The 11,919-nt window shown below is 42.3% G+C and overlaps 1 protein-coding gene across 2 annotated transcripts; it reads right to left on the bottom strand.

The window, feature by feature from the left end:
- Positions 1 to 1,808: 1,808 nt before the first annotated feature.
- On the bottom strand, positions 1,809 to 4,441 carry LOC105186193 (major royal jelly protein 1). 2 transcript variants are annotated; one of them, XM_011146235.3, is made up of 6 exons: positions 4,340 to 4,441; positions 4,023 to 4,261; positions 3,720 to 3,886; positions 3,362 to 3,577; positions 2,807 to 3,214; positions 1,809 to 2,631 (listed from the first exon to the last, which is right to left on the bottom strand). In XM_011146235.3, the coding sequence occupies exons 2-6, from the start codon at positions 4,216 to 4,218 to the stop codon at positions 2,416 to 2,418; spliced, it is 1,203 nt and encodes a 400-aa protein (XP_011144537.1). In that variant the 5' UTR covers positions 4,219 to 4,261; positions 4,340 to 4,441; the 3' UTR covers positions 1,809 to 2,415. The 2 variants fall into 2 exon arrangements, with proteins under 2 accessions (XP_011144537.1, XP_025162821.1); XM_025307036.1 differs by having other exon boundaries at positions 4,326 to 4,411.
- Between the last annotated feature and the right edge of the window lie 7,478 nt (positions 4,442 to 11,919).

Below are 11,919 nucleotides of genomic sequence, written 5' to 3'. Positions count from 1 at the left end.
GAGCGAGCACTCTATCAATAGGTAAGTGTAATATCTTATTCAGGCTGTATTCCGATATTCATTGCTAGTATTGAAAGTTTATAGTATACTTAATTACAATTAAAAATGATTACATGTAAAATTTATTATAATAACCTTTTTGAACAAAAAGGTAAAAAAGGCGCCAAGTACAAGTGCAACACGTATTATGCTATTTTTAGAAATTTCAAATTCAAATTATTTTTTTTTAAATATATATGTGTACATAACATAAGTTTTTACAAGTAAAACTTATACAAAAGAAGTGATATATTAAGACAGTAACGTCAACTGAGGAATCATTCTCGAATTTTCTTGAATAATAATAACCTTTAAAAAGATATCTTTTTAAAATATTGGACACTATTAATAAACGTGTTAAATTTTTATAACACGATATAATGTTTACTTGTAAAAACTTATGTTATGTACATTATAATAACAAGTAAAATAATCATATAACTCAGTGTTCTAATAAATATCATTTTTACTTGTAATAACTTAATATTTTTAGAAATCTCAAATTCAAATTATTTCCTTTTTCTAAGATATATATTTATTATGTACATAACATAAGTTTTTACAAGTAAAAATGATATTTATTAGAACACTGAGTTATATGATTATTTTACTTGTTATTATAATGTACATAACATAAATTTTTACAAGTAAATATTATATCGTGTTATAAAAATTTAAAACGTTTATTAATAGTGTCCAATATTTTTCGATCTCGTTTCGAACGAGCAGCTGTGCGGAACACACCAATATTTTAAAAAGATATCTTTTTAAAGGTTATTATTATTCAAGAAAATTCGAGAAGAACTAACTACAAAAGACGTCAATAACATTAATTTTTACAAAATTTATCATTATTTATTAGAACACTAAGTTATAAGAGAGAGTTTTTTTTACTTGTTATTATAACAAATTAATTATTATAACAATGCAATAAAAAATATTTAATACAAAAAATCTTGGCGCGGCTGCACTAAAAACTATATCGGACTACAACTTGTTTAATACATACATGACAGCATTTTTATTATAATAAAATTATAATAAAATTATAATAAAATGTACTTGTAAATTCTCTGTCTATATATACGATGTAATGTTTTATATTTAATTAGACTTTTATGTATATACATCCTTTTTTACCTTTTTGTTTAAAAAGGTTGTTATAATAAATTTTACATGTAATCATTTTTACTTGTAATTAAGTATACTATAAACTTTCAATACTAGCAATGAATATCGGAATACAGCCCGAATAAGATATTACACTTACCTATTGATAGAGTGCTCGCTCGTTTGCTTTCTCTCTCTAATCTATAACGTCTTAATGATTATATAACTAGAAAACGATATTTTGTGCTGATGTTATCGCACGTTAGCTGTGCATGGTTTTTAATAAGCTGCAGCTTTGGCAAGATTTTCTTTTACAATCTCTTATTGCATGTTGAACAATTGAGAAAATGTATGTTCTACACACAATTTTTTATCGGGGAAAAGATGTTGCATACAATTTGTGTATAGAATTCATCTTGTGAGAGCAGTTTTTTAATATTATATATATATACACATTATATATTATATATAACAACATATTTTATATTCTTGGAAAGATTTCAACTGTTACTGACTCTTACATTGGTTAGGTTGTTTCTAATATCTATGTGTTAAATATTTTTCTGCATGTAGGTAAGAATTAAATGTTTATTTTACATAACGTTTATTCGATATTTTCCAATTTTTCCAATATTAGAAGTTTGGAAATATTTTTAAAATGACATATTACGCTGAATATAAATAATTTTTTACTGGATTATATATTTCTCGTTGCAAGTCAAATTTAATTTAATATTCGATTGTTCGGCACGTCGTAACACATCACAGCGTTTTTTAAAAACTTGTTAGATATAAACCCGCTAGAAGCGATAAATAGACACTCCGATATTAGACGCAATTTTTGTGCCTATGACGCAATTTTTGCGTAATACTAGATTTTCTTCGAAGCAACTTTCTCCTAAAACGCACTTATGCCTTAAACGCATATACTAAGCGTACATATTACCTGTCAATGATTTAAATATCGCAATTTATCTATTACATGCGAATGACCGAGCGCTTGTAACGAATTTAAAAATTAAAATTCCTTCGACGTAGATATCAAGAAGTATCTAGTTTTATCAACCAGCAGAAAAAGGCTTTTCCTCATGCGTAAATTGTGTAAACAAGTACATTAGTAAGTTTAACGTTAATTAATTTAATTTTTGAAATATTTATGAGTTTAAATACTTTTCTAAGAGGTTTTCCCTGATCAAATCAATTATTCTTTCATGTTAAAAGTAAATTTATTAAATTTTTATTTTGTACCTATAATAGTCTTTATTGTTACGGTGAGTCACAAACAGTATCAGCTATCAACTGAGCGACATCCGCTCTCATAACACGGAAATTTATTTCTGTAAAATTCGTCGTACCAGCCATATATTTCTGTATACGATCAGTCACTAACCAAACTTCTTCATTTGCACCTGTGATACATTCTGGTATTATTTTAATGCCGCTAACGAATTGGAACCTCTCCTGATCGTGAGCGACGATACCCTGCGAATCAAAGTAGATCATGTTAATTTTTCATATTTTTCAATATCTCTCGCTAGAAATATTTAGGAAAAGAAACTTAAACTAGGTGAGCAGATGGATACAGATGATACATGTTACATGCGTATGTAACTTTCGAATCGGATTTTATCGAATTTTATTTACAAGTTAGACTGACCAAGCTGTTTTTATCGAGCGGCTTGCAGGTGTTCCAACATGCTAAGGATACTTCCGTGGGTAAACCAAAGAATAATATACCACCGGACGATATAGCCATAGCTGCGGCCTGGCTAGGAATAACATCTCGTATCGTGCGGTAGCGCACTTTAAAGCCATATCGCGATCTTTTCAGATCAGTAGTGCTCGCACTGTGCATATTATGAGAAGACATGGGTCTGAAATAGAGAACGGGCACATCCGGATGCTTCGCCATTCCCAGAAGGCCGTCCTGCAGTGTAAAACTTTCGCCCATAATAGTGTAATTTGAAACAGCTGGATCTGCACGAAATTCTTTCGACTCCAGTCTCCACATTTGCCCACGGTCATAGATTACAAGCCCGTATCCTGTGACGTCCGCCATGTACACCTAACAAAAGACCCTCAAATTACGAAAAACTTATGATCAATTTTACTTTATTCATGATCTCGATGCTAAATATTTCAACGGGCATAAACTTTGAATTCTCTTCGTTGAAGTTCAGTATTACGGCGAGTGATTATTTAGCACACTTACCGTTACATCTGTACAATGGAGTCCGTGTGTCTCGACAATTGGAGTAATCAGTTTGCCGACTTTCGTCTCGGAATTTTGTGCGAGATGATCCGGTATTTTTATTCTTTTAATTAATTTATCTGTACTGAGATCGAAAACGAGCAGCTGTGCGGAACACACTACTTTTTGTCCGATTTTACCATTGTCTAAGACCCATAATCTGTTGCAAGGATCGATCTGCGACAAGAAGTTATTTGTATCACAATAAATTTAAAACGAAGTTCATGCAATATTAATGTTGCGTACATATAGACATGGGACATAATGTTGAAAAATAATTGCGAAAAGCAATCGCTAATTGGAGTCCTAATGCGCTTACCGCAACTCTATAAACACTAGTAATCCCGTTGCAATCGCCTCTTTTAGTCCATTTCCAATTGGGGTATGGCCGTAGGAGAGGACCACTCGGGCCATGATGTCGACCAACAGTGTTCAAACTCGACGGAACGCCGTCAGTTCTTATGATAGTTATAAAGACCCTTCCGTCTAGTTCGAGCAAAGTTATCATATGTATAAAATTGCCGCAAATTATTAAATATTTTTAACTTAAGTACAATCCTGCTGAAATACTTTTATGCAAAATGTAAAATAAAATTATCAAACAATTATGTATGGCTGTCACCTTTCGAAACGTCGGTATCGATAACCAGGGGCCTTGTGTAATTGTAATCGCCCGATGCGATTGCTGCTTCCTTGTGACTGGCGTTTTCCCATTCATAATCGAAGTATTTCCATTCGTAAACTGTTTCGAATTGCACCGCGTTGATAAAAATAATACAGATGCATAATAATAATAATAATGTCGAAATGTTTGACATTTTACTTCTTGAGCTCTATCTTTACAACTCTCTCTAGGTTGATCTTAAAAAACGTATGTTTTTCATACTTAAATACGCAATTACGTAAAAATCGTGCGATAGCTTACTTTAGAATATGTACATTTGTTTGCGTGTTCATGTACGTAGATATATCTTGCTGAGCACTCGATTCAAACTTAACACAGACTGAGTGTCAATGAAACTAAATTGTCATGTTCGCAGAGAATTTATAAGAACACTTTACGACAGGCACAGTTTATACGCCGATATAGTCACACCTGCATGAATATTTATCAACGCGAGCTATAATAAGGTACTTCCTCGTAACAAATGAAGCACGCATCAGTTAAGTGGCTGCGAATTTCCGTGAGAGTATTCGTCTGCGGTCTTACGATCTAAGGTAACACTTGCATCTATGACCTCATTTCACGATATGTATTATAGGATAATGACGATAATGGCATAATGACGGCGAAAAATGCATTATAAACATTATTTATATGCAAAGAATATTCTTACAATGCATTGAATTCTATGGAAAGTTCCTTCTTCTGTTTTCTTCTCATCTCTTCGATACCATCTGTGCGAAGCATCGTTATTAATCACGGATGCTTTCCTGCATGCGAACCGTTTTCAAATTTTTCATCTCCGTAGGTTATGAAGTAATGCAAATTTTCCCTTTATCTTTTGTATTGAATGGCACGCACATAAATGTTTGCCAAACTGACTAATCATCTAAGAAATGAATAATATATATATTTGAATAATTCTATCATAATTTGCACATAATTATCAAGAGGCACGGTAGTGCCTATTATTACGCGAAACTGCGAGTTGAAACGAGGTGAGATATTCATATCTCAGAAATGGCTGAACCGATCGACGTTTCCTTAGTTCCAATCGATTCAGCCTTAAAAAATAGGAAGAAAAGTGTTCTTGTGCTTTTTGTGTACGTTGTCTCTAAGTGGAGATATCAGGTGTAGTAAAAAGAAATCCATTATTTTTCCAATAGATGGCTTTAGTTATCTGTATCTCGCGTTGTATAAGTCCGATCGGGTTCCACTAGATGGCGTTAGAAAGATGAGATTTCGTACTAAAAAAACTTTTTTGACAGTTTTGTGATTAGTTGACTCAGTTTTGTTTGAGCGCGCGTCAAAGATGGACACTAGTAAAGAGAAAATACGCTATATTTTACAGTTTTTCTTCGATAAAGGCGAAAACGCAAGCCAGGCGGCTGAAAATGTGAATAGTGTTTATGGTCCTGATACTGTAACAGCCAATCACGCGCAATTTTGGTTTCGTCGATTCCGTTCCGGTAATTTCGATGTCAAAGATGCACCACGCACTGGAAGGCCAATTGTCGAAAATATCGATAAAATCATGGACATTGTCGAGTCCGACCGTCATGTAAGCACTGTTTCGATTGCCCAAGAGCTAAAGATTGCACAAAAAACCGTTTGGAACCATTTGAATAAGGCTGGATACAAAAAGAAGCTCGATGTATGGGTGCCACACGAATTAACGAAAAAAAACCTCATGGACCGAATTTCCATCTGTGAATCGCTGTTGAATCGCAACAAAATCGGTTTCTGAAGCGGTTGGTCACTGGTGATGAAAAGTGGATCACTTACGACAACGTCAAGCGAAAACGGTCGTGGTCGAATCGCGGTGAGCCGGCGGAAACGGTGGCCAAGTCAGGATTGACGGCCAGGAAGGTTTTGCTGTGTGTTTGGTGGGATTGGCAAGGAATTATCTACTATGAGCTGCTCCCCTACGGCAAAACTCTTAACTCGGAACTATACTGTCAACAATTGGACCGTCTGAAGGAAGCAATCGCCCAGAAGCGGCCAGCTTTGGCCAATAGGAGAGGAATTGTGTTCTATCAGGACAACGCCAGGCCACACACATCGATAGTAACTCGCCAGAAGCTTCGGGAGCTTGGTTGGGAGGTTCTTATGCATCCACCTTATAGTCCGGACCTAGCACCGAGTGATTACCATCTGTTCCTGTCCATGGCGAACAATTTTGCTGGTGAAAAATTCGCTTCAAGAGAGGCTTGTGAAAATCGACTGTCTCAATTTTTTGCCAATAGGGACGAGGGCTTCTATGAGAGAGGCATAATGAAATTACCTTCAAAATGGCAACAAGCAAAAATCGAACAAAACGGCGCATATTTGATCTAAATCGGATCATTCTAACTATGGTAATTAAAGCCTTCAATTTCATGCAAAAATAATGGATTTCTTGCAGTCCCCGGCAGCGGGATCCAAGGGACGAGGCGGTCATCGGCTGGGCGGCGGGATTGGGTCTTCTGTTGGTCAACAGAGGGTCCACCGGCACCTGTATAAGGCCGGGAGGGGGGGTCATCGGTCATTGATTTGACCTGGGCCTCCCTCTCGGCCGCTAGGTTGATCTCTGAATAGAGGGTGGAGGCGGAGGGAGAGACGTTATCTGACCACAGATATATAGTCTGGGCCCTCCGCCTCCCCAAACCGAAGCAGGTGTCGGCTCGTCGCCCAGGGGAGAGGAACTTTCCTCTCCCCAAAAGATGGGCCCTTAGTCGACTTGACGTGGACAGGTTCCAGGCTGCTGTCCTTGTGGCCACCTTGTGGACATAGAGCCAGGTGAGTGGGACCCCGGCCCCCTGGAAGGGGCTAGGGAGATAACGGGGATAGTGGCGTCAGCATGCGACGCCGCGATGCCCCGTTCCCACCCCCGTCGGCGCCGAGCGGCGTATTGGTGGTCGGAGGACATTGCGGTACTCCGCAGTGCCTCCGACCGCGCCAGAAGGGCGTACACGCGCGTCCGGCGACAAGACGGGGATGCCACAAGGGTAAAGGAGGACTACTTTGCTGCCAGGGTAGTCCTCAAAAAAGCCATAAAAGAGGCCTAGCGGGAAGCCTGAGAGCAATTGGTGAGCTCCCTGGATGACGATCCGTGGGGGCGCCCATACAAGAGGACGATAGGGAAGATCCGTCCTTGGGCGCCCCCACAGACGGAGACGTTGGACCCCCAGGCCCTCGAGGGGCTTCTGGACGCCCTCTTCCCGAGGGCGGAAGGGGGCCCCCGGTGATCCCTTCCCCAGAGATGGGGGAGGGAGACTGAGACGAGGGCCTGGAGGTCACTCCAGAGGAGCTCGTCAAGGCCTGGAGAAAGCTCGGAGGTAAGGGCAAAGCCTCTGGCCCCGATGCGATTCCGGGCCGCGCTTGGGCTCTCGCGTTGGCCGAAGGGGACCTGTCCGCAGCCACCTGCGGGGTCATGACAGGATGCCTCAGGGAGGGGTCTTCCCCCCAGAGTGGAGGAAGGCCAAGTTGGCCCTCCTCCCGAAGGAGGGCAAGGAGCCCGGTAGTGCGTCAGCCTACAGGCCGATCTGCCTGCTGGACGAGGCGGGCAAGATGCTGGAGCGCATCATCGCGGACCGCTTCGTCCAGCACATGTCCTCGAGTGGGCTGGACCTCCACGACCGCCAATACGGGTTCAGGCCCGGACGATCCACGCTGGATGCTATTCAGTGGGTCCGGAACCTGACCCGGGCGGTCGTGGAGATAAGGGGCGGGGTGTTGCTGGCAGTGTCACTAGACATTTCCAATGCCTTCAACACCCTGCCCTGGCCGGAGATAGGACGGGCCCTCGAGCACTTCGAGGTGCCCGTCTATCTCCGGCGGATAATGTCCGCCTACTTCGGGGACACAGACCTCGCCTTCACCAAGGAAGGCTGGCGCACTATGGAGCGCGGTGTCCCGCAGGGGTCGGTGCTCGGCCCCCTGCTATGGGACATCGGCTTCGACCGGGTCCTTCGCACTCCGCTCCCCGACGGCTGCCACGTCGTCTGCTACGCAGACGACACGTTAGTGGTGGCCGAAAGGGGGAACTGGGAGGAGGCCCGCTTCCGCGCGGAGGTGACAGTGGCATCGGTGGTGGGAAACATCGGAGACCTGGGTCTCAAGGTGGCGCCCCAGAAGACTCAGGCTGTGTTTTTTCACGGCCGGCGTCAGGCACCGCCGGAGACCCGGGTCCTAGTCGATGGCGTCCACGTCCGCGTCGGGCCGACGATGATATATCTCGGCCTGACGTTGGACAGCCGGTGGTCATTCGGGCCACATTTCAAGCAGCTGGCCCCCAGGGTGCGTAAAGCCGGACTGGCCGTGGCTAGGCTGATGCGTGCCCAAGGGGGCCTAGGATGGCAGGCTCACCGCCTGTATGTCGATGCGGTTCTCTCGGTCGCCCTGTACGGGGCGCCTATCTGGGCTCCTCAGCTGCTGGCCACCGCGGTGGGCAAGCGGCAGATGAGGCAGGCTCTTAGGCCCCTTATGATCAGGGCGATCCGGGGATTCCGCACCGTGTCATACATGGCGGCGACCACCCTGGCCGGCTCCCCCCCTGTGGAGCTCCTGGCCGAGGAGAGGAGAATCCTCTGCTGGCGGGTAAAGGAGCTCCGCGAGGGGGGAGAGCTGACAGCCAGGGGCCTGAAGGCCCTGATGACCCAGGCCAGAGACCGGACCCTGGAGCGGTGGGAAGGCTGGCTAGCTGACCCGCGAGGGTCCGGTCTCGCAACGGCCGAGACTGTCCGCCCCTGTCTGTCAGAAATGACAAACAGGGGGGCGTGGAATGTCCTTCCGTCTGGTGCAGGTGTTGACCGGGCATGGGTGCTTCGGGAGATACCTGCACCGGATAAGGAAGGAGCCCACCGCTCGGTGCCACCACTGCCCCGAGCAAGAGGACACGGCGCTGCATACCCTAGCTGCCTGTGCAGCATGGGATGAGCAGCGCCGGGTCCTGCTCGGGGCGAGTGGATTGCCGCGACGGGGAGCTCTCTCTCCCGCACCTGGTGCGAGCCATGTGCGGGAGCGAGAGGGCGTTGAACGCGGCGGCCTCCTTCTGCGGGAAGGTAATCTCCCAGAAGGAGGCCGCCGAATGGAGGCGCCGGCCCGGCAAACGCCGTCGCAGAGGACGGCGGGGCCGGCGCTCCCCTGGGGGGAAGGTATTAACAGCGGGCCCGAGGTGGCATCGGACGAGGAGAGGCCGTTGGCCTACACGGGCCGGCGGCTCCCTCGGCCACCTCGGGCCAGACTCCGCCACTCGGAGGGGAGCGGGAGGGAGACCTCCCGCTCTCCCGAGTGATTGTATAGGGAGGAGAAGAGGAGGTGGGGAACCTGATTCGGGCCCACCTCCCCAAAAGGCACCCATGTTAACAATTTCTTAAGTATATATTTTAAAAAACATTTTTGGCATCGGTTTTCACGGTTCAAAAAGCAGTCCATCATGAGGAGACAAAGATTAAAACTTCTGGTACGCAGAGTGTTGCAACTTTTTTTGGACAACTACAAACGAAAATTCCTTCACAGCAAACGTCAACGCATTACGTGGCTTCGATTTAGTCGGTTTAGAACGCAGCCCCCCCGATAGGGTTGTAAATACACCCACCCTTCTTACAAAACTTGCTGCCATTTCTATTCTAGACAACTACAAACGAAAATTCCTTCACTACAAACCTCTACACATTGTTTGACTTCGATTTAGTCGGTTTAGAACGCAGCTCCCCCGATGGGGTTGAAGATACACCCACCCTTATTACAAAAATTGCTGCCATTTCTATTCTAGACAACTTCAAACGAAAATTACTTCACTACAAACCTCTACGCATTATTTGGCTTCGATTAGTCGGTTTAGAATGCAGCTCCCCTGAAACTGTCAAAAATGCTACGCTGGTTACATAAGGGGTTGTAACTTTTTTCCTGGGCAACTACAAATGAAAATTCTTTTACTACATATTTCTACAAACGATTTGGCTTCGATTAAGTCTGGTTTTAAGTCAGCCCCCCATTTTGAGGGGCTGACCATTTTTTCAACCCTTCGTAACTTGTTTAATTTTTTACTACAAACGAAAAGTCTTTCACTACATATTTCTACAAACGATTTGACGTAATTTTGTGCAAACAAAATTTTTTTTATTAAAAGTCGAGTGCTAACTTCACATAGGTCTCTTTGACATGCTGAGTTTGCGCATTAAATTTTTATTTTGGCGCTTGGCGTAATTTCGGCGTAATGAGAAAAAGAGCTTGGCTCTATTTAAAGTGGTGTTTCAGGGGATTTGTTTATGATTGGCTACGTTCAGCGGAAGAAATTGATCAGTGAGCGCTTAGTGATTCTCGCTTCTGATTGGTAAATACTTCTGGGTCTATCAATAATCTAAAAGAATTCTCCAGTTATAGACAATAATCACAAAGTACTTACTGATTACTTTGTTCCATTGAATGCAGTCACTCTACTCTTTGAGTAGAGTAGAGTTTACAGTTTTGGAACGCAACTTGAATATCGCGCGTCGCATATTGCATATCGCGAGAGCCATTAAGCCTGTTCCTTTTCGCTGCACTGCTGAACTGGTGCAATAAGTTAAAGTGAGACACATATATGTTTTCTCACTTTAATCTATTGCACCAGTGCAGTAATGTAATGAAAAAGAACAGGCCTATTATGCAAATCTCTGTGCCAGCGATGCAAACTTTGGTCTCCGAGCAGTATGACGTAGGCGACGGCGTGCAGCGGCAAGCGGCGGCCCGCGGCGGCGCGAGGTAATTGTAAAAGCTTTTAGACTTTTTGACAGCGGGTGCATATAATTTTTCCGTCGACATGAGACAGAAATAATTTTCATTTATTCTCATGTCTAACGCTGTTTCTCTCCTCGTCTTCAACGCAGACTTAAAAACGCAAGTTGCATTGACTGTCGTCGAACTTAGTCTATTTCGATTGTTTGTTTTTAAATTTGTTAATATTGAAAATGATCTTTCCGGATCAGCATTGGAATTTGGTAGAGATCTAGTAGCATTCAGAAGTAACATAAAATGTGGATATTTGGCAATATTATCGGCTTCATGTTTTAAAATTTCTTTCCACATACAGTGAAACTTTAGTTTAGGTAGATGTAATTTTTTGTCAATCGTAAAATCTTGATATAATGCAATTCCAATATTCCTTCCAATCCAGTCTTCCTTCAAACCATTTTCATCGAAACCAGTGAAAGTTTTCGCGATGAAAGAAACGTCAAGGAACGATTTTTCTCTGTTATCATCAAGTAAAGCTATACGAGGTAGAAAAATTTGTAATTTATATAAAAATTTATTATGAATAGATAATCTTTTCTTAATTTCTTCGGCAGTAGTGATATAAAAATTCAAAATTCAGTTTTGTCGAATATTCGCGATAACATCTGCATGTCCTTCTTTGTATAGCCCGAGAAGATATTCCTCGCATTCTGATCCTAAATTAATATCGTCAATAGGTTTGTGATTGTCTTGTTCAGAAAATATAATCAGTAAGTAAAATTTGCAAAAGTTGAGGTTTTAAGAAGTTTTTACAAATTTGCATGAAGAAATTAACAGATTTTGAGTGTAGCAAGTGTATTCTTGTTTCTTCAGCTTGGAAAAACGCATTAAATGCATTAAAAGAATTTAAAATGTATTTTAAAAATAAAAAGTATGCTTTAATGTCGAACTGTTGTATTGAAGTTAACAAATACTCGCCAGATTGCGTTTTTTCACTAACAACTATTTCAGTAAGAAAGTGTTTTAAAGTGTCCCACGATTCAAGTATTCTGTCGATACATGACTAATGTGTAAGCCATCGCGTATTGCACAACTTTAAAAGCTTATGACTAGTATCTTGAAAACAATCACAAAATTCTTTGAGAATAGCATAACGTTT

The sequence above is a fragment of the Harpegnathos saltator genome, unplaced genomic scaffold, assembly GCF_003227715.2.
Source record: "Harpegnathos saltator strain DR-91 unplaced genomic scaffold, Hsal_v8.6 scaffold828, whole genome shotgun sequence".
Classification (NCBI taxonomy): domain Eukaryota; kingdom Metazoa; phylum Arthropoda; class Insecta; order Hymenoptera; family Formicidae; genus Harpegnathos; species Harpegnathos saltator.
This window is presented reverse-complemented; position numbering and strand designations above follow the sequence as displayed.